The sequence below is a fragment of the Pagrus major genome, chromosome 17 (assembly GCF_040436345.1).
Source record: "Pagrus major chromosome 17, Pma_NU_1.0".
NCBI lineage: Eukaryota > Metazoa > Chordata > Actinopteri > Spariformes > Sparidae > Pagrus > Pagrus major.
Genome location: NC_133231.1, coordinates 7635155 through 7656908, shown reverse-complemented (window position 1 = coordinate 7656908; position 21754 = coordinate 7635155). Strand labels below are relative to the sequence as shown.

At 37.4% G+C, this 21754-nt stretch overlaps 2 protein-coding genes and 1 long non-coding RNA gene across 5 annotated transcripts; all 3 read left to right on the top strand.

Moving 5' to 3' along the window:
* Positions 1 to 1616: 1616 nt before the first annotated feature.
* On the top strand, positions 1617 to 7500 carry LOC141011591 (hepcidin-like). Of its 3 annotated transcripts, XM_073484773.1 has the most exons (4): positions 1617 to 1795; positions 1900 to 1977; positions 2122 to 2139; positions 7191 to 7341. In XM_073484773.1, the coding sequence occupies exons 1-4, from the start codon at positions 1709 to 1711 to the stop codon at positions 7239 to 7241; spliced, it is 234 nt and encodes a 77-aa protein (XP_073340874.1). In that variant the 5' UTR covers positions 1617 to 1708; the 3' UTR covers positions 7242 to 7341. The 3 variants fall into 3 exon arrangements, with proteins under 3 accessions (XP_073340874.1, XP_073340872.1, XP_073340873.1); XM_073484771.1 differs by lacking the exon at positions 7191 to 7341 and having other exon boundaries at positions 2122 to 2285; XM_073484772.1 differs by lacking the exons at positions 1617 to 1795; positions 1900 to 1977; positions 2122 to 2139 and adding exons at positions 6661 to 6837; positions 6942 to 7019 and having other exon boundaries at positions 7164 to 7500.
* On the top strand, positions 3394 to 4407 carry LOC141012388 (uncharacterized). The gene is made up of 2 exons (XR_012180377.1): positions 3394 to 3507; positions 3982 to 4407. It is a non-coding gene; the product is annotated as an uncharacterized lncRNA (long non-coding RNA).
* Positions 7501 to 12329: 4829 nt separating the features above from the next.
* LOC141012039 (uncharacterized) lies at positions 12330 to 20463 on the top strand. Its single transcript, XM_073485421.1, has 7 exons — positions 12330 to 12499; positions 12604 to 12681; positions 12826 to 12913; positions 15592 to 15680; positions 19670 to 19819; positions 19924 to 20001; positions 20146 to 20463. The coding sequence occupies exons 1-7, from the start codon at positions 12413 to 12415 to the stop codon at positions 20227 to 20229; spliced, it is 654 nt and encodes a 217-aa protein (XP_073341522.1). The 5' UTR covers positions 12330 to 12412; the 3' UTR covers positions 20230 to 20463.
* Positions 20464 to 21754: the final 1291 nt, after the last annotated feature.

The window sequence follows — 21754 nt, the reverse complement described above, 5'->3', positions numbered from 1 at the left end:
CACTTACTACACACAGTGATTACTTCATCTCAACTGTTAGTTGTTTGAAAAGGTTTTTACACCAACAGATAGTCTCTTGAGGTTTAAGTTTAAAAGGAGAATATGCAAATAATAATGAATAGGTGTTTGCTGACATTTGAGATTATTATGTTGCTTTAATTTATGTATATTCCAGTGTGTTTAAATAGTTTTGATGTTTAGCGCAAATGTATAGTAACACTATGCAGTTTTGTAGAAGAAATTCAAACATTTGCAAAATCTACTGTTATTTTAATATTGATCGTTGTGTGTAATCTTTATTGTTTGTAATTGAAACTTTCTTGGAAGTACAGAATACGTATAAACATATACTCTATGATGGAACTGCACTTCGAAGCAAACAAATAAGAGGTAAGACTGTTAATGATTGGTATGTGGTACAGACAAACAAAAATAGAGAATTTCCAATTACCATTGTTGAGGACTTCCCCATTCTCATCCTCAGCAAATCTAACCTTTGTATAATAGTTTATATCACCTTAAACCAGGAGACTAGTTTTAACATTGAATGTGTTGACTGATAGAAATCTCTAACTGCTCCAGGCAGTAACTAAGAGTGTTTTCACACCTGCAGGCTGGTACTTTGGTCCAAGAGAGAGAAAACAAATGCATTGTTACGTTGTTGTGCTTAGACGTACAACTGTATCAAGGAGTATATGTTTATATTTATTGTGTACTTCCAACAAAGTTTCAGTTACTCACAATGAAGAGCACACATAATCAATATTAAAATAACAGCTGATTTGACATGAATAGAAATAAAGAAAATGATATTATAATAAAGTAAGAGGTCTACCAACTGAATAGATTTTAATGAAACAAGTATTAATAATCTGGCTGCAGCAGTTAGCCGCTGTTCAAAATCAGCTCCACAGTAAGTTTGAAGCCTGTCAGACTATTAGACAGCTACACTTTGATGCCAATCTGAAAAAAACACCATCTTGCTCTTTCTGATCAGTATGTTGATTGCAGCTGAGTTTCTTTATTGTAGATTAACAGTTGTTAACTGTTTGCTATTACTTTAATGATGATTGTTGTGTGTGTTCATTGTTACTGAAAAAATCCTGTTTAATCAAACATTTAGGGATTTTCTTAAAACAAAATGACGTGTTTATTCTGCCTTAATATAATGAAAAAGTTAGAATTATAGTTTTAAGAAATACTGAAGGTGATGCACTGTGACATTAACACAATCTGTACCATTGTTTTTAAATATAGACTCTGCTGTATATTCAGACAGATGATGATCCTTCAGCTGCTGTTGGCACGGGTTTGGCAGAAGGTGAAGGGTTCAGGTTCCTGCGCAAGATATTTGGAAAGACTCAAGTTCTGACTTAACTCTGTTACACTAACTACACACAGTGATAACTTCATCTTAACTGTTAGTTGTTTGAAAAGGTTTTTACACCAACAGACAGTCTCTTGAGGTTTAGGAGTTCCCCATTCTCATCCTCAGCATCCCTCAGAGAGTGATGCAAGCCTGTGTCTGAAAGCAGCTGCTGTACTGTAGGTGCTGTCAGTGATGAGGCAACAGTGGTCCAAGTGACTATAAATACCAGCACACTTTACAAAGTCAACCGTCAGACAGGAGAAGAAGTGAAAGGAGCTGACGAGAGTCACCAAAAGAATCAAAGGACTGAACAAGTTAAAGCAGTCAAAGCCTCCTAAGATGAAGACATTCAGTGTTGCAGTTGCAGTGGCCGTCGTGCTCACCTTTATTTGCCTTCAGGAGAGCTCTGCTGCCTCATTCACTGAGGTAAGAACTTGACTTCAATCATTTCATTTGCTTATTAGCTGTAAATGTTTTGTCTAAATGCTGAAATGTGGCTCCTGCTGTAAATGTGCACAATTCATTGACAGGTGCAAGAGCTGGAGGAGCCAATGAGCAATGGCAGTCCAGTTGCTGCACATGAAGAGATGGCAGAGGAGTCCTGGAAGGTTTGTTCAATGAACTGAATGAACTGAGACAAATACATTGAGCTCATTCACACTGAAGTGGTTGTGTTTTCCTTTCAAAGTGCCTTGATACACTCCATAGAAGGAGAGAGAACACCTTTCTCATGTCTTTTCTCTTTCACACAGATGTCGTATGCCAGCAGAAGCAGCAGACCCTGGGGCTGTCGCCATTGCGATGATTGCTGTCTTCGCATGAGAGGATGAGGTATCTGCTGCCAGAGGCGTTGAGGATTCCTGCTGCAGCCTGGGATTTACACAACGACCACTAAATATTTTATTTTAAGATTTACTATTTACTTTAAAAGCAAATCTTTCCAAATGTCAATAGTGTTTGTAAATATCTGAGGATGTTTCTGGATTTGGTCATGCTGCAGAGAATGTGTGCTAACTGATGTATCATCCTGATATTTTGTTAAAAATCTCATGTGTGATCAATAAAGTTGCTTGTTTCTATAGTATATAATGAAAGTGTATGGAGTCATTTTTTTCACCGTATTGGTTTCACAACATTCTTCACATTTTCTACACTTTAGTATTCTCAGAAACACAGCAGGGATACAAGTTACATACAGTAAATAGAGGTATTATTGTGGTATGAGATTGCATACAGTAAATTAGTAACATGAAACCTGTTCAACATTTGTGGTGGAAAATTGTATTTTCTCATACAAAAACATGTCACAGTTGTGTTGATAAACATGAACACCATTCACAATAAAATGAGTTCAATGAAAACACCACTGACCTGCCTGCAGGGATCTTACCAACCACTGAGGCCACAGTGCAGTTTACATCTACAGCAGAAACCTCTCCTGAGGTTTAAGTTTAAAAGGAGAATATGCAAATAATAATGAATAGGTGTTTGCTGACATTTGTTAACTGCTGACATTTGTGCAAACTGGCTTATGTCAACTGTTAGTTGTTTGAAAAGGTTTTTACACCAACAGATAGTCTCCTGAGGTTTAAGTTTAAAAGGAGAATATGCAAATAATAATGAATAGGTGTTTGCTGACATTTGAGATTATTATGTCGCTTTAATTTATGTATATTCCAGTGTGTTTAAATAGTTTTGACGGTTTAGTGCAAATCTATAGTAACACTATGCAGTTTTGTAGAAGAAATTCAAGCATTTACTAAATCTACTGTTATTTTATTAAAAATCGTTGTGTGTAATCTTTATTGTTTGTAACTGAAACTTTCTTGGAAGTACATGTAACCCACACACTAAAAAGTGTTTGGTCACTATAGGGTTAACTCTTCGCGAGTTGTTTGTTTTGAACCTGTCGGCACCTGTTCTGACGTCAGGGCCGATCCTCCGCTCGTTAGACTGACGGAAAAGCACGAGAAGGAAGCACAAGGAGATAACCCAACGCATGTGTTTGGTGAAACCAAGAGCTCAGAGAAAACTGTTGAAAAGAGAGGAAAAGTGTGCGAGAGGAGGTGCAGCGTCGCCGAGCATGTTCGCTTACACTGGCGGATCAGGATAATTGTTGACTTACCTTTGAAACTCCGGTGAGTGAAGGCGTTAATTATGTGTAGCTGTCGGCTAATACGGCCGTCAGCTAGCGAGACCGTCGGCTAGCTAATTAGTCACATTAGTATCATGTAGCACGGTAGAATGTGAGTTAAAACCAGTCGGAGTATTTTGGGAAGTTATACATGCTGAATATTGCTGAATATTGTATTGCTATATGGTGTTTATAAGTTCATCAGTTCGCATGAAAGCACTGTTAAAAATGTGTAAAGGTTAAAAACATGTTACTGTGTTATTTAAAAATGCTGAATTTCATTGTGAATGTGGATGTGAGGAAATTCATGTCTAAATACTGTTAAAAACTAGTAAATTCATGGGAGATTATCTCTATAAGTTAAACAGTTAAGTGAAGAAATTTTGATTTGATTGAATCTGATATTTCATTTATGATGATATCATTTTTATTGAAGATGATAAGTAATTTGATTTGTTGTTCTGCACAATATGTGTAGACTGGTTTTTGGTGACCCCGGATCCACTGAGAGAAGTTGAAGATTGATGGCGAGCCAAGCCACCAGAAGAACTCTGAGGATTTCTGTTAGTAGACTGGCCAGCTACTACAAGGTCCTCACTGTCAGATCGTCTTGGAATGCAACAGGATTTCCCAGATGAGCACATGAGCACATACACTAATACCTACCCGGGTAGTGTACATTAGAAACCCAAGACCAACAATACAAAGAACAGTACCAGTACAACAAGAACTGAACGAAAGAAACTGGACCCAGAGACAATTATTTCTTTCCAGAGAATTTTATTTTTTTATTTTATTAAAAGTAAAGAGAGCTCTATTTTATTTGGGGGTATTTTTGAGTCACTGTAACTGTGATATTTTTGTGTTTGTGTACTGAAATAAAACTGTCAGATTATTTACCTAATCTATGTTCTCTATTACTCCTTAGAACCTAGGTTTCAGTTAGCACAGATTTAATACCGGTGCTACATACAGAATACGTATAAACATATACTCTATGATGGAACTGCACTTCTAAGCAAACAAATAAGAGGTAAGACTGTTAATGATTGGTATGTGGTACAGACAAACAAAAAGAGAATTTCCAATTACAATTGTTGAGGAGTTCCCCATTCTCATCCTCAGCAAATCTAACCTTTGTACAGTGTTGGGGAAGTTACTTTTAAAAAGCAGTGTTTGCTCGTTACTTGTTACTTCCTAAAAAAGTAATCCCTTTCTTTACTTAGTTACCCTCTATGGAAAGTAACTTTTTACGTTACTCGTTACTTTTATGGTGCTCGACTTTGGGCAGAACCCCATCTCATTTCCTAAATGTGTATAGGCCTACATAAAGTTCTACTATGGAGGACATAACAGGTATTTCTTTTGTGCTCTTTATTATGAAAAATGCCACAGAGCACTTGACAAGAAAAACACAAATACAAACAATAATACCAGCCTCGATGCATCTTATGGGCATGTAAGTGAACACAAAATACATAAATACATAACTCTTACATTAAACAGGCTACACCGAAATTGGTGCAAAGCTATAGTGCAAATTGTATCAATAGGCTAGGACAACATGATGAAAGCTTCATGTTAGCATGTTTTGCTTTCAAATGCTTGGTGAGGTTGGCTGTTGAGTTTACGGCAGTGGACGAAAGTTTCTGGCCAGGGCACAGTGTACACCTCACACTCAAATTCTTCCCCTTATTTTCAATCAGTTCGAAATAATGGGAATACCTCCATCCCTCAAAAGTCACTGTTGGTTGTTGTGGTTGCTCCGCCGCGCTTGCCATGATGACTGACTGCTCTCTGCATGCTATTGCTAGTACCAGCCTCAGTGTGGAATGAGAGCCCGCGACTATTGTGCAAGCGCGCAGCTGAGGCAGTGTCGCTGTCAAATCTGTCCCTGGGAAAAGTAACATTGTGCCCAACTGAAAAAGGAACGACGTTTCGTTACCATATTTTCAGTAGTAACGCATTACACTACTTTTTACCCGAAAAAAAGTAGTTGTGTTACTGTAACGCATTACTCTGTAACCTGTCACACCCTGCACTGTCGTTGTATAATAGTTTATATCACCTAAAACCAGGAGACTAGTTTTAACATTGAATGTGTTGACTGATAGAAATCTCTAACTGCTCCAGGCAGTAACTAAGAGTGTTTTCACACCTGCAGGCTGGTACTTTGGTCCAAGAGAGAGAAAACAAATGCATTGTTATGTTGTTGTGCTTAGACGTACAGCTGTATCAAGGAGTTTATGTTTATACTTATTGTGTACTTCCAATAAAGTTTCAGTTACGCACAATTAAGAAGACATATTAAAATAACTGATGTGACATGAATAGAAATAAAGAAAATGATATTATAATAAAGTAAGAGGTCTACTAACTGAATAGGTTTTAATGAAGCAAGTATTAATAATCTGGCTGCAGCAGTTAGCCGCTGTTCAAAATCAGCTCCACAGTAAGTTTGAAGCCTGTCAGACTATTAAACAGCTACACTTTGATGCCAATCTGAAAAAAACACCATCTCGCTCTTTCTGATCAGTATGTTGATTGCAGCTGAGTTTCTTTATTGTAGATTAATAGTTGTTAACTGTTTGCTATTACTTTAATGATGATTGTTGTGTGTGTTCATTGTTACTGAAAAAATCCTGTTTAATCAAACATCTAGGGATTTTCTTAAAACAAAATGACGTGTTTATTCTGCCTTAATATAATGAAAAAGTTAGAATTGTAGTTTTAAGAGATACTGAAGATGATGCACTGTGACATTAACACAATCTGTACCATTTTTTTAAAATATGGACTCTGCTGTATATTCAAACAGATGTTGATCCTTCAGCTGCTGTTGACACGGGTTTGGCAGAAGGTGAAGGGTTCAGGTTCCTGCGCAAGATATTTGGAAAGACTCAAGTTCTGACTTAACTCTGTTACACTAACTACACACAGTGATAACTTCATCTTAACTGTTAGTTGTTTGAAAAGGTTTTAACACCAACAGGCAGTCTCTTGAGGTCTAGAAGTTCCCCATTCTCATCCTCAGCATCCCTCAGAGAGTGATGCAAGCCTGTGTCTGAAAGCAGCTGCTGTACTGTAGGTGCTGTCAGTGATGAGGCAACAGTGGTCCAAGTGACTATAAATACCAGCACACTTTACAAAGTCAACCGTCAGACAGGAGAAGAAGTGAAAGGAGCTGACGAGAGTCACCAAAAGAATCAAAGGACTGAACAAGTTAAAGCAGTCAAAGCCTCCTAAGATGAAGACATTCAGTGTTGCAGTTGCAGTGGCCGTCGTGCTCACCTTTATTTGCCTTCAGGAGAGCTCTGCTGTCTCATTCACTGAGGTAAGAAGTTGACTTCAATCATTTCATTTGCTTATTAGCTGTAAATGTTTTGTCTAAATGCTGAAATGTGGCTCCTGCTGTAAATGTGCACAATTCATTGACAGGTGCAAGAGCTGGAGGAGCCAATGAGCAATGGCAGCCCAGTTGCTGCACATGAAGAGATGCCAGAGGAGTCCTGGAAGGTTTGTTCAATGAACTGAATGAACTGAGACAAATACATTGAGCTCATTCACACTGAAGTGGTTGTGTTTTCCTTTCAAAGTGCCTTGATACACTCCATAGAAGGAGAGAGAACACCTTGCTCATGTCTTTTCTCTTTCACACAGATGTCGTATGCCAACAGAAGTAGCATACGCTGGCGCTGTCGCAAGTGCTATCGTTGCTGTATTCGCATGAGAGGATGAGGTATCTGCTGCCAGAGGCGTTGAGGATTCCTGCTGCAGCCTGGGATTTACACAACGACCACTAAATATTTTATTTTAAGATTTTCACTTTAAAAGCAAATCTTTCCAAATTTCAATAGTGTTTGTAAATATCTGAGGATGTTTCTGGATTTGGTCATGCTGCAGAGAATGTGTGCTAACTGATGTATCATCCAGATATTTTGTTAAAAATCTCATGTGTGATCAATAAAGTATATTAATTCTATAATATATAATGAAAGTGTATGGAGTCATTTTTTTCACCGTATTGGTTTCACAACATTCTTCACATTTTCTACACTTGAGTATTCTCAGAAACACAGCAGGGATACAAGTTACATACAGTAAAGAGAGGTATTATTGTGGTATGAGATTGCATACAGTAAATTAGTAACATGAAACCTGTTCAACATTTGTGGTGGAAAATTGTATTTTCTCATATAAAAACATGTCACAGTTTGTGGGAAGGTGAGCAACCTTCCCCCCCTTCTCACAGTCTCCTCGGGTGAACGCCAGTGTGTGGCGTGGCCCACGAGGGAGCGAAGAGAGACTGGAATCGGACATATGTACACACACACACACGCACATGCATACACCCGCACACGCTCCCACATATTATTCTAAGGACTCGATGACTAGGTTGTTTTGATGGTTTTGTTTAGGATATGTGGGTATTGTGTCATGTTTTGTTAACGTGGGTGGCGTGAGCCGTGCACCGGCGTCGGGAGCGCGGTGCGCCGCGGCTCACACTCACCACACCCACAACTCACCTGTGACAGTTTTCCCTCCTTTCTATCATCCTGGCGTGTAGTGAGGTACCCACTACTCGTCCCGCTCTTCATCTGTTAACTGGTAAAGACTCTGGTCCTGCATACACTCACATACACTCACATACACTCACATACACTCACCTGCGCTCACAGTCCGGCTCCACTGCTCCTCTGCAGAAGCGAGCGCCGTTGCAGGGGCGGTCTTTATCGAGCACGGGGCCAGGGGGGGCGCATCCCAGGGCACTCAGGGGTGTTAGTTTTGATATTGTATAGTGGTGTGGGTGATTATCATGCAGAGGTTTTAGGGTGACAGGTGAAATATTGTGTGAGTCGAAAGGGGATTTTGTATTGTTTATTCTGGGGGATATTTATGTGTATAATGGCAGATGTGGACCATTATGGTTTTGGTGTTCCCCCTCATTAATGGTTTGCCCCAATTGGGCTTAGCATGCTGCCATATTTAAGGGAGCTTCATTCAGCTACCTGGAATTCTGAGAGGAAGTAGCCTGGTGTGAGGCTATGTTAACGCCATTGTTTGCCTTTCTGTGCCTTCAGAGTATGTGTGGTTATTTTCATTATTGTTTGGACAATAAAAAGCCCTTTTCTGGCATCTGAAGCTTCGTTGGCTCGTGGTTTCATCTACATTTACCTGGATCTAGTCTGCCCGGATCCCCTTTACGTGAGGAGGCCACGCCAGGTCTCTCACACAGTTGTGTTGATAAACATGAACACCATTCACAGTAAAATGAGTTCAATGAAAACACCACTGACCTGCCTGCAGGGATCTTACCAACCACTGAGGCCACAGTGCAGTTTACATCTACAGCAGAAAATGTGAACAGACACACATATTACACTATACAGAGATGATTGTGTGGTGTTCTGTCTGAAAGTCTAACCTTTGTATAATAGTTTATATCACCTAAAACCAGGAGACTAGTTTTAACATTGAATGTGTTGACTGATAGAAATCTCTAACTGCTCCAGGCAGTAACTAAGAGTGTTTTCACACCTGCAGGCTGGTACTTTGGTCCAAGAGAGAGAAAACAAATGCATTGTCATGTTGTTGTGCTTAGACGTACAACTGTATCAAGGAGTATATGTTTACACTTATTGTGTACTTCCAACAAAGTTTCAGTTACGCACAATTAAAAAGACACATAATATTAAAATAACAGCTGATTTATTTATTTCATAACTTTATTGCACTAATATTACTGATGTCCTGACATACCAATTATTGATAGATCAATGCCACATACACAGCATGCTGAAACATGTTCAACTTTGTGACATGAATAGAAATAAAGGAAATTACATTATAATAAAGTAAGAGGTCTGCTAACTGAATAGATTTCATCATGAATTTGATGCCAATCTGAAAAAACACCATCTTGCTCTTTCTGATCAGTATGTTGATTGCAGCTGTGTTTCTTTATAGTAGATTAACAGTTGTTAACTATTTGCTATTACTTTAATATTGATTGTTGTGTGTGTTCTTCATTGTTACAGCAAAGTTCCTGTTTAATTAAACATCTAGGGATTTTCTTAAAACAAAATGACGTGTTTATTCTGCCTTAATATAATGAAAAAGTTAAACTTGTAGTTTTGAGAGATTGTGACATCAACAAAATCTGATGGACTCTGCTGTATATTCAAACAGATGTTGATCCTTCAGCTGCTGTTGACGTGGGTCGGACAAGAAGTGAAGAGTTCAGGTGTCTGCGCAAGATATTTGGAAAGACTCAAGTTCTGACTTAACTCTGTTACACTAACTACACACAGTGATTTCTTCATCTCAACTGTTAGTTGTTTGAAAAGGTTTTTACACCAACAGATAGTCTCTTGAGGTTTAAGTTTAAAAGGAGAATATGCAAATAATAATGAATAGGTGTTTGCTGACATTTGAGATTATTATATTGCTTTAATTTATGTATATTCCAGTGTGTTTAAATAGTTTTGACGGTTTAGTGCAAATCTATAGTAACACTATGCAGTTTTGTAGAAGAAATTCAAGCATTTGCTAAATCTACTGTTATTTTAATATTGATCGTTGTGTGTAATCTTTATTGTTTGTAACTGAAACTTTCTTGGAAGTACAGAATACGTATAAACATATACTCTATGATGGAACTGCACTTCTAAGCAAACAAATAAGAGGTAAGACTGTTAATGATTGGTATGTGGTACAGACAAACAAAAATAGAGAATTTCCAATTACAATTGTTGAGGAGTTCCCCATTCTCATCCTCAGCAAATCTAACCTTTGTACAGTGTTGGGGAAGTTACTTTTAAAAAGTAGTGTTTGCTCGTTACTCGTTACTTCTTAAAAAAGTAATCCCTTACTTTACTTAGTTACCCTCTATGGAAAGTAACTTTTTACGTTACTCGTTACTTTTATGGTGCTCGACTTTGGGCAGAACCCCATCTCATTTCCTAAATGTGTATAGGCCTACATAAAGTTCTACTATGGAGGACATAACAGGTATTTCTTTTGTGCTCTTTATTATGAAAAATGCCACAGAGCACTTGACAAGAAAAACACAAATACAAACAATAATACCAGCCTCGATGCATCTTATGGGCATGTAAGTGAACACAAAATACATAAATACATAACTCTTACATTAAACAGGCTACACCGAAATTGGTGCAAAGCTATAGTGCAAATTGTATCAATAGGCTAGGACAACATGATGAAAGCTTCATGTTAGCATGTTTTGCTTTCAAATGCTTGGTGAGGTTGGCTGTTGAGTTTACGGCAGTGGACGAAAGTTTCTGGCCAGGGCACAGTGTACACCTCACACTCAAATTCTTCCCCTTATTTTCAATCAGTTCGAAATAATGGGAATACCTCCATCCCTCAAAAGTCACTGTTGGTTGTTGTGGTTGCTCCGCCGCGCTTGCCATGATGACTGACTGCTCTCTGCATGCTATTGCTAGTACCAGCCTCAGTGTGGAATGAGAGCCCGCGACTATTGTGCAAGCGCGCAGCTGAGGCAGTGTCGCTGTCAAATCTGTCCCTGGGAAAAGTAACATTGTGCCCAACTGAAAAAGGAACGACGTTTTGTGACCATATTTTCAGTAGTAACGCATTACACTACTTTTTACCCGAAAAAAAGTAGTTGTGTTACTGTAACGCATTACTCTGTAACCTGTCACACCCTGCACTGTCGTTGTATAATAGTTTATATCACCTAAAACCAGGAGACTAGTTTTAACATTGAATGTGTTGACTGATAGAAATCTCTAACTGCTCCAGGCAGTAACTAAGAGTGTTTCACACCTGCAGGCTGGTACTTTGGTCCAAGAGAGAGAAAACAAATGCATTGTTATGTTGTTGTGCTTAGACGTACAGCTGTATCAAGGAGTTTATGTTTATACTTATTGTGTACTTCCAACCAAGTTACAGTTACGCACAATTAAAAAGACACATAATATTAAAATAACAACTGATTCGACATGAATAGAAATAAAGAAAATTATATTATAATAAAATAAGAGGTCTACTAACTGAATAGGTTTTAATGAAGCAAGTATTAATAATCTGGCTGCAGCAGTTAGCCGCTGTTCAAAATCAGCTCCACAGTAAGTTTGAAGCCTGTCAGACTATTAGACAGCTACACTTTGATGCCAATCTGAAAAAAACACCATCTTGCTCTTTCTGATCAGTATGTTGATTGCAGCTGAGTTTCTTTATTGTAGATTTATAGTTGTTAACTGTTTGCTATTACTTTAATGATGATTGTTGTGTGTGTTCATTGTTACTAAAAAAATCCTGTTTAATCAAACATTTAGGGATTTTCTTAAAACAAAATGATGTGTTTATTCTGCCTTTATATAATGAAAAAGTTAGAATTGTAGTTTTAAGAGATACTGAAGGTGATGCACTGTGACATTAACACAATCTGTACCATTTTTTTTAAATATGGACTCTGCTGTATATTCAGACAGATGTTGATCCTTCAGCTGCTGTTGGCACGGGTTTGGCAGAAGGTGAAGGGTTCAGGTTCCTGCGCAAGATATTTGGAAAGACTCAAGTTCTGACTTAACTCTGTTACACTAACTACACACAGTGATTACTTCATCTTAACTGTTAGTTGTTTGCAAATGCTTTTACACCAACAGACAGTCTCTTGAGGTTTAGGAGTTCCCCATTCTCATCCTCAGCATCCCTCAGAGAGTGATGCAAGCCTGTGTCTGAAAGCAGCTGCTGTACTGTAGGTGCTGTCAGTGATGAGGCAACAGTGGTCCAAGTGACTATAAATACCAGCACACTTTACAAAGTCAACCGTCAGACAGGAGAAGAAGTGAAAGGAGCTGACGAGAGTCACCAAAAGAATCAAAGGACTGAACAAGTTAAAGCAGTCAAAGCCTCCTAAGATGAAGACATTCAGTGTTGCAGTTGCAGTGGCCGTCGTGCTCACCTTTATTTGCCTTCAGGAGAGCTCTGCTGTCTCATTCACTGAGGTAAGAAGTTGACTTCAATCATTTAATTTGCTTATTAGCTGTAAATGTTCTGTCTAAATGCTGAAATGTGGCTCCTGCTGTAAATGTGCACAATTCATTGACAGGTGCAAGAGCTGGAGGAGCCAATGAGCAATGGCAGTCCAGTTGCTGCATATGAAGAGATGTCAGAGGAGTCCTGGAAGGTTTGTTCAATGAACTGAATGAACTGAGACAAATACATTGAGCTCATTCACACTGAAGTGGTTGTGTTTTCCTTTCAAAGTGCCTTGATACACTCCATAGAAGGAGAGAGAACACCTTGCTCATGTATTTTCTCTTTCACACAGATGCCGTATGCCAGCAAGCGCTGGCGCTGTCGCCTTTGCTGTCGTTGCTGTCCTAACATGAGAGGATGTGGTCTCTGCTGCCAGAGGCGTTGAGGATTCCTGCTGCAGCCTGGGATTTACACAACGACCACTAAATATTTTATTTTAAGATTTTTACTTTAAAAGCAAATCTTTCCAAATTTCAATAGTGGTTGTAAATATCTGGGGATGTTTCTGGATTTGGTCATGCTGCAGAGAATGTGTGCTAACTGATGTATCATCCTGATATTTTGTTAAAAATCTCATGTGTGATGAATAAAGTTGATTGTTTCTATAATATATAATGAAAGTGTATGGAGTCATTTTTTTCACCGTATTGGTTTCACAACATTCTTCACATTTTCTAGACTTTAGTATTCTCAGAAACACAGCAGGGATACAAGTTACATACAGTAAATAGAGGTATTATTGTGGTATGAGATTGCAAATTAGTAACATGAAACCTGTTCAACATTTGTGGTGGAAAATTGTATTTTCTCATACAAAAACATGTCACAGTTGTGTTGATAAACATGAACACCATTCACAATAAAATGAGTTCAATGAAAACACCACTGACCTGCCTGCAGGGATCTTACCAACCACTGAGGCCACAGTGCAGTTTACATCTACAGCAGAAAACGTGAACAGATACACATATTACACTATACAGAGATGATTGTGTGGTGTTCTGTCTGAAAGTCTAACCTTTGTATAATAGTTTATATCACCTAAAACCAGGAGACTAGTTTTAACATTGAATGTGTTGACTGATAGAAATCTCTAACTGCTCCAGGCAGTAACTAAGAGTGTTTTCACACCTGCAGGCTGGTACTTTGGTCCAAGAGAGAGAAAACAAATGCATTGTCACGTTGTTGTGCTTAGACGTACAACTGTATCAAGGAGTTTATGTTTACACTTATTGTGTACTTCCAACAAAGTTTCAGTTACGCACAATTAAAAAGACTCATAATATTAAAAAAACAGCTGACTTTGTTATTTCATAACTTTATTGCACTAATAATACTGATGTCCTGACATACCAATTATTGATAGATCAATGCCACATACACAGCATGCTGAAACATGTTAAACTCTGTGACATGAATAGAAATAAAGGAAATTACATTATAATAAAGTAAGAGGTCTGCTAACTGAATAGATTTCATCATGAATTTGATGCCAATCTGAAAAAAACACCATCTTGCTCTTTCTGATCAGTATGTTGATTGCAGCTGAGTTTCTTTATAGTAGATTAACAGTTGTTAACTGTTTGCTATTACTTTAATGTTGATTGTTGTGTGTGTTCATTGTTACAGCAAAGTTCCTGTTTAATTAAACATCTAGGGATTTTCTTAAAACAAAATGACGTGTTTATTCTGCCTTAATATAATGAAAAAGTTAAACTTGTAGTTTTGAGAGATTGTGACATCAACAAAATCTGATGGACTCTGCTGTATATTCAAACAGATGTTGATCCTTCAGCTGCTGTTGACATGGGTCGGACAAGAAGTGAAGAGTTCAGGGGTCTGCGCAAGATATTTGGAAAGACTCAAGTTCTGACTTAACTCTGTTACACTAACTACACACAGTGATTTCTTCATCTCAACTGTTAGTTGTTTGAAAAGGTTTTTACACCAACAGATAGTCTCTTGAGGTTTAAGTTTAAAAGGAGAATATGCAAATAATAATGAATAGGTGTTTGCTGACATTTGAGATTATTATGTCGCTTTAATTTATGTATATTCCAGTGTGTTTAAATAGTTTTGACGGTTTAGTGCAAATCTATAGTAACACTATGCAGTTTTGTAGAAGAAATTCAAGCATTTGCTAAATCTACTGTTATTTTATTAATAATCGTTGTGTGTAATCTTTATTGTTTGTAACTGAAACTTTCTTGGAAGTACAGAATACGTATAAACATATACTCTATGATGGAACTGCACTTCTAAGCAAACAAATAAGAGGTAAGACTGTTAATGATTGGTATGTGGTACAGACAAACAAAAATAGAGAATTTCCAATTACAATTGTTGAGGAGTTCCCCATTCTCATCCTCAGCAAATCTAACCTTTGTACAGTGTTGGGGAAGTTACTTTTAAAAAGTAGTGTTTGCTCGTTACTCGTTACTTCTTAAAAAAGTAATCCCTTACTTTACTTAGTTACCCTCTATGGAAAGTAACTTTTTACGTTACTCGTTACTTTTATGGTGCTCGACTTTGGGCAAACCCATCTCATTTCCTAAATGTGTATAGGCCTACATAAAGTTCTACTATGGAGGACATAACAGGTATTTCTTTTGTGCTCTTTATTATGAAAAATGCCACAGAGCACTTGACAAGAAAAACACAAATACAAACAATAATACCAGCCTCGATGCATCTTATGGGCATGTAAGTGAACACAAAACACATAAATACATGACTCTTACATTAAACAGGCTACACCGAAATTGGTGCAAAGCTATAGTGCAAATTGTATCAATAGGCTAGGACAACATGATGAAAGCTTCATGTTAGCATGTTTTGCTTTCAAATGCTTGGTGAGGTTGGCTGTTGAGTTTACGGCAGTGGACGAAAGTTTCTGGTCAGGGCACAGTGTACACCTCACACTCAAATTCTTCCCTTTATTTTCAATCAGTTCGAAATAATGGGAATACCTCCATCCCTCAAAAGTCACTGTTGGTTGTTGTGGTTGCTCCGCCGCGCTTGCCATGATGACTGACTGCTCTCTGCATGCTATTGCTAGAACCAGCCTCAGTGTGGAATGAGAGCCCGCGACTATTGCGCAAGCGCACAGCTGAGGCAGTGTCGCTGTCAAATCTGTCCCTGGGAAAAGTAACATTGTGCCCAACTGAAAAAGGAACGACGTTTCGTGACCATATTTTCAGTAGTAACGCATTACACTACTTTTTACTCGATAAAAGTAGTTACGTTACTGTAACGCATTACTGTGTAACGCATTACTCTGTAACGCATCACACCCAGCACTGTCTTTGTATAAGAGTTTATATCATCTAAAACCCGGAGACTAGTTTTAACATTGAATGTGTTGACTGATAGAAATCTCTAACTGCTCCAGGCAGTAACTAAGAGTGTTTTCACACCTGCAGGCTGGTACTTTGGTCCAAGAGAGAGAAAACAAATGCATTGTTACGTTGTTGTGCTTAGACGTACAGCTGTATCAAGTAGTATATATATTGTGTACTTCCAACAAAGTTTCAGTTACGCACAATGAAGAGCACACATAATCAATATTAAAATAACAGCTGATTTGACATGAATAGAAATAAAGAAAATGATATTATAATAAAGTAAGAGGTCTACTAACTGAATAGATTTTAATGAAGCAAGTATTAATAATCTGGCTGCAGCAGTTAGCCGCTGTTCAAAATCAGCTCCACAGTAAGTTTGAAGCCTGTCAGACTATTAGACAGCTACACTTTGATGCCAATCTGAAAAAAACACCATCTTGCTCTTTCTGATCAGTATGTTGATTGCAGCTGAGTTTCTTTATAGTAGATTAACAGTTGTTAACTGTTTGCTATTACTTTAATGTTGATTGTTGTGTGTGTTCATTGTTACTGAAAAAATCCTGTTTAATCAAACATTTAGGGATTTTCTTAAAACAAAATGATGTGTTTATTCTGCCTTAATATAATGAAAAAGTTAGAATTGTACTTTTGAGAGATTGTGACATCAACAAAATCTGACGGACTCTGCTGTATATTCAAACAGATGTTGATCCTTCAGCTGCTGTTGACATGGGTCGGACAAGAAGTGAAGAGTTCAGGTGTCTGCGCAAGATATTTGGAAAGACTCAAGTTCTGACTTAACTCTGTTACACTAACTACACACAGTGATTTCTTCATCTCAACTGTTAGTTGTTTGAAAAGGTTTTTACACCAACAGATAGTCTCTTGAGGTTTAAGTTTAAAAGGAGAATATGCAAATAATAATGAATAGGTGTTTGCTGACATTTGAGATTATTATGTCGCTTTAATTTATGTATATTCCAGTGTGTTTAAATAGTTTTGATGTTTAGCGCAAATGTATAGTAACACTATGCAGTTTTGTAGAAGAAATTCAAACATTTGCAAAATCTACTGTTATTTTAATATTGATCGTTGTGTGTAATCTTTATTGTTTGTAACTGAAACTTTCTTGGAAGTACAGAATACGTATAAACATATACTCTATGATGTAACTGCACTTCGAAGCAAACAAATAAGAGGTAAGACTGTTAATGATTGGTATGTGGTACAGACAAACAAAAATAGAGAATTTCCAATTACCATTGTTGAGGACTTCCCCATTCTCATCCTCAGCAAATCTAACCTTTGTATAATAGTTTATATCACCTTAAACCAGGAGACTAGTTTTAACATTGAATGTGTTGACTGATAGAAATCTCTAACTGCTCCAGGCAGTAACTAAGAGTGTTTCACACCTGCAGGCTGGTACTTTGGTCCAAGAGAGAGAAAACAAATGCATTGTTACGTTGTTGTGCTTAGACGTACAGCTGTATCAAGTAGTATATATGTTGTGTACTTCCAACAAAGTTTCAGTTACGCACAATGAAGAGCACACATAATCAATATTAAAATAACAGCTGATTTGACATGAATAGAAATAAAGAAAATGATATTATAATAAAGTAAGAGGTCTACTAACTGAATAGATTTTAATGAAGCAAGTATTAATAATCTGGCTGCAGCAGTTAGCCGCTGTTCAAAATCAGCTCCACAGTAAGTTTGAAGCCTGTCAGACTATTAGACAGCTACACTTTGATGCCAATCTGAAAAAAACACCATCTTGCTCTTTCTGATCAGTATGTTGATTGCAGCTGAGTTTCTTTATTGTAGATTAATAGTTGTTAACTGTTTGCTATTACTTTAATGATGATTGTTGTGTGTGTTCTTCATTGTTACTGAAAAAATCCTGTTTAATCAAACATTTAGGGATTTTCTTAAAACAAAATGATGTGTTTATTCTGCCTTAATATAATGAAAAAGTTAGAATTGTACTTTTGAGAGATTGTGACATCAACAAAATCTGACGGACTCTGCTGTATATTCAAACAGATGTTGATCCTTCAGCTGCTGTTGACATGGGTCGGACAAGAAGTGAAGAGTTCAGGTGTCTGCGCAAGATATTTGGAAAGACTCAAGTTCTGACTTAACTCTGTTACACTAACTACACACAGTGATTTCTTCATCTCAACTGTTAGTTGTTTGAAAAGGTTTTTACACCAACAGATAGTCTCTTGAGGTTTAAGTTTAAAAGGAGAATATGCAAATAATAATGAATAGGTGTTTGCTGACATTTGAGATTATTATGTCGCTTTAATTTATGTATATTCCAGTGTGTTTAAATAGTTTTGATGTTTAGCGCAAATGTATAGTAACACTATGCAGTTTTGTAGAAGAAATTCAAACATTTGCAAAATCTACTGTTATTTTAATATTGATCGTTGTGTGTAATCTTTATTGTTTGTAACTGAAACTTTCTTGGAAGTACAGAATACGTATAAACATATACTCTATGATGTAACTGCACTTCGAAGCAAACAAATAAGAGGTAAGACTGTTAATGATTGGTATGTGGTACAGACAAACAAAAATAGAGAATTTCCAATTACCATTGTTGAGGACTTCCCCATTCTCATCCTCAGCAAATCTAACCTTTGTATAATAGTTTATATCACCTTAAACCAGGAAACTAGTTTTAACATTGAATGTGTTGACTGATAGAAATCTCTAACTGCTCCAGGCAGTAACTAAGAGTGTTTTCACACCTGCAGGCTGGTACTTTGGTCCAAGAGAGAGAAAACAAATGCATTGTTACGTTGTTGTGCTTAGACGTACAACTGTATCAAGGAGTATATATGTTGTGTACTTCCAACAAAGTTTCAGTTACGCACAATGAAGAGCACACATAATCAATATTAAAATAACAGCTGATTTGACATGAATAGAAATAAAGAAAATGATATTATAATAAAGTAAGAGGTCTACTAACTGAATAGATTTTAATGAAGCAAGTATTAATAATCTGGCTGCAGCAGTTAGCCGCTGTTCAAAATCAGCTCCACAGTAAGTTTGAAGCCTGTCAGACTATTAGACAGCTACACTTTGATGCCAATCTGAAAAAAACACCATCTTGCTCTTTCTGATCAGTATGTTGATTGCAGCTGAGTTTCTTTATTGTAGATTAACAGTTGTTAACTGTTTGCTATTACTTTAATGATGATTGTTGTGTGTGTTCATTGTTACTGAAAAAATCCTGTTTAATCAAACATCTAGGGATTTTCTTAAAACAAAATGATGTGTTTATTCTGCCTTAATATAATGAAAAAGTTAGAATTGTAGTTTTAAGAGATACTGAAGATGATGCACTGTGACATTAACACAATCTGTACGATTATTTTTAAATATGGACTCTGCTGTATATTCAGACAGATGATGACCCTTCAGCTGCTGTTGACACGGGTTTGGCAGAAGGTGAAGGGTTCAGGTTCCTGCGCAAGATATTTGGAAAGACTCAAGTTCTGACTTAACTCTGTTACACTAACTAAACACAGTGATTACTTCATCTTAACTGTTAGTTGTTTGAAAAGGTTTTAACACCAACAGACAGTCTCTTGAGGTTTAGGAGTTCCCCATTCTCAGCCTCAGCATCCCTCAGAAAGTGATGCAAGCCTGTGTCTGAAAGCAGCTGCTGTACTGTAGGTGCTGTCAGTGATGAGGCAACAGTGGTCCAAGTGACTATAAATACCAGCACACTTTACAAAGTCAACCGTCAGACAGGAGAAGAAGTGAAAGGAGCTGACGAGAGTCACCAAAAGAATCAAAGGACTGAACAAGTTAAAGCAGTCAAAGCCTCCTAAGATGAAGACATTCAGTGTTGCAGTTGCAGTGGCCGTCGTGCTCACCTTTATTTGCCTTCAGGAGAGCTCTGCTGCCTCATTCACTGAGGTAAGAAGTTGACTTCAATCATTTCATTTGCTTATTAGCTGTAAATGTTTTGTCTAAATGCTGAAATGTGGCTCCTGCTGTAAATGTGCTCAATTCATTGACAGGTGCAAGAGCTGGAGGAGCCAATGAGCAATGGCAGTCCAGTTGCTGCATATGAAGAGATGTCAGAGGAGTCCTGGAAGGTTTGTTCAATGAACTGAATGAACTGAGACAAATACATTGAGCTCATTCACACTGAAGTGGTTGTGTTTTCCTTTCAAAGTGCCTTGATACACTCCATAGAAGGAGAGAGAACACCTTGCTCATGTCTTTTCTCTTTCACACAGATGCCGTATGCCAGCAGACGCTGTCGCTTTTGCTGTCGTTGCTGTCCTCGCATGAGAGGATGTGGTGTCTGCTGCAGGTTCTGAGGATCCCTGCTGCAGCCTGGGATTTACACAACAACCACTAAGTGTTCATTTGTTAAGATTTTTCCTTTAAAAGCAGTTTTTCAAATTTCAAAAGTGGTTGTAAATATCTGAGGATGTTTCTGGATTTGGTCATGCTGCAGAGAATGTGTGCTAACTGATGTATCATCCTGATATTTTGTTAAAAATCTCATGTGTGATGAATAAAGTTGATTGTTTCTATAATATATAATGAAAGTGTATGGAGTCATTTTTTTCACCGTATTGGTTTCACAACATTCTTCACATTTTCTACACTTTAGTATTCTCAGAAACACAGCAGGGATACAAGTTACATACAGTAAAGAGAGGTATTATTGTGGTATGAGATTGCATACAGTGAATTAGTAACATGAAACCTGTTCAACATTTGTGGTGGAAAATTGTATTTTCTCATATAAAAACATGTCACAGTTGTGTTGATAAACATGAACACCATTCACAGTAAAATGAGTTCAATGAAAACACCACTGACCTGCCTGCAGGGATCTTACCAACCTCTGAGGCCACAGTGCAGTTTACATCTACAGCAGAAAATGTGAACAGACACACATATTACACTATACAGAGATGATTGTGTGGTGTTCTGTCTGAAAGTCTAACCTTTGTATAATAGTTTATATCACCTAAAACCAGGAGACTAGTTTTAACATTGAATGTGTTGACTGATAGAAATCTCTAACTGCTCCAGGCAGTAACTAAGAGTGTTTTCACACCTGCAGGCTGGTACTTTGGTCCAAGAGAGAGAAAACAAATGCATTGTTACGTTGTTGTGCTTAGACGTACAGCTGTATCAAGTAGTATATATATTGTGTACTTCCAACAAAGTTTCAGTTACACACAATGAAGAGCACACATAATCAATATTAAAATAACAGCTGATTTGACACGAATAGAAATAAAGAAAATTATATTATAATAAAGTAAGAGGTCTACTAACTGAATAGATTTTAATGAAGCAAGTATTAATAATCTGGCTGCAGCAGTTAGCCGCTGTTCAAAATCAGCTCCACAGTAAGTTTGAAGCCTGTCAGACTATTAGACAGCTACACTTTGATGCCAATCTGAAAAAAACACCATCTTGCTCTTTCTGATCAGTATGTTGATTGCAGCTGAGTTTCTTTATTGTAGATTAACAGTTGTTAACTGTTTGCTATTACTTTAATGATGATTGTTGTGTGTGTTCATTGTTACCGAAAAAATCCTGTTAATCAAACATTTAGGGATTTTCTTAAAACAGAATGACGTGTTTATTCTGCCTTAATATAATGAAAAAGTTAGAATTGTAGTTTTAAGAGATACTGAAGGTGATGCACTGTGACATTAACACAATCTGTACCATTTTTTTAAAATATGGACTCTGCTGTATATTCAGACAGATGTTGATCCTTCAGCTGCTGTTGGCACAGGTTTGGCAGAAGGTGAAGGGTTCAGGTTCCTGCGCAAGATATTTGGAAAGACTCAAGTTCTGACTTAACTCTGTTACACT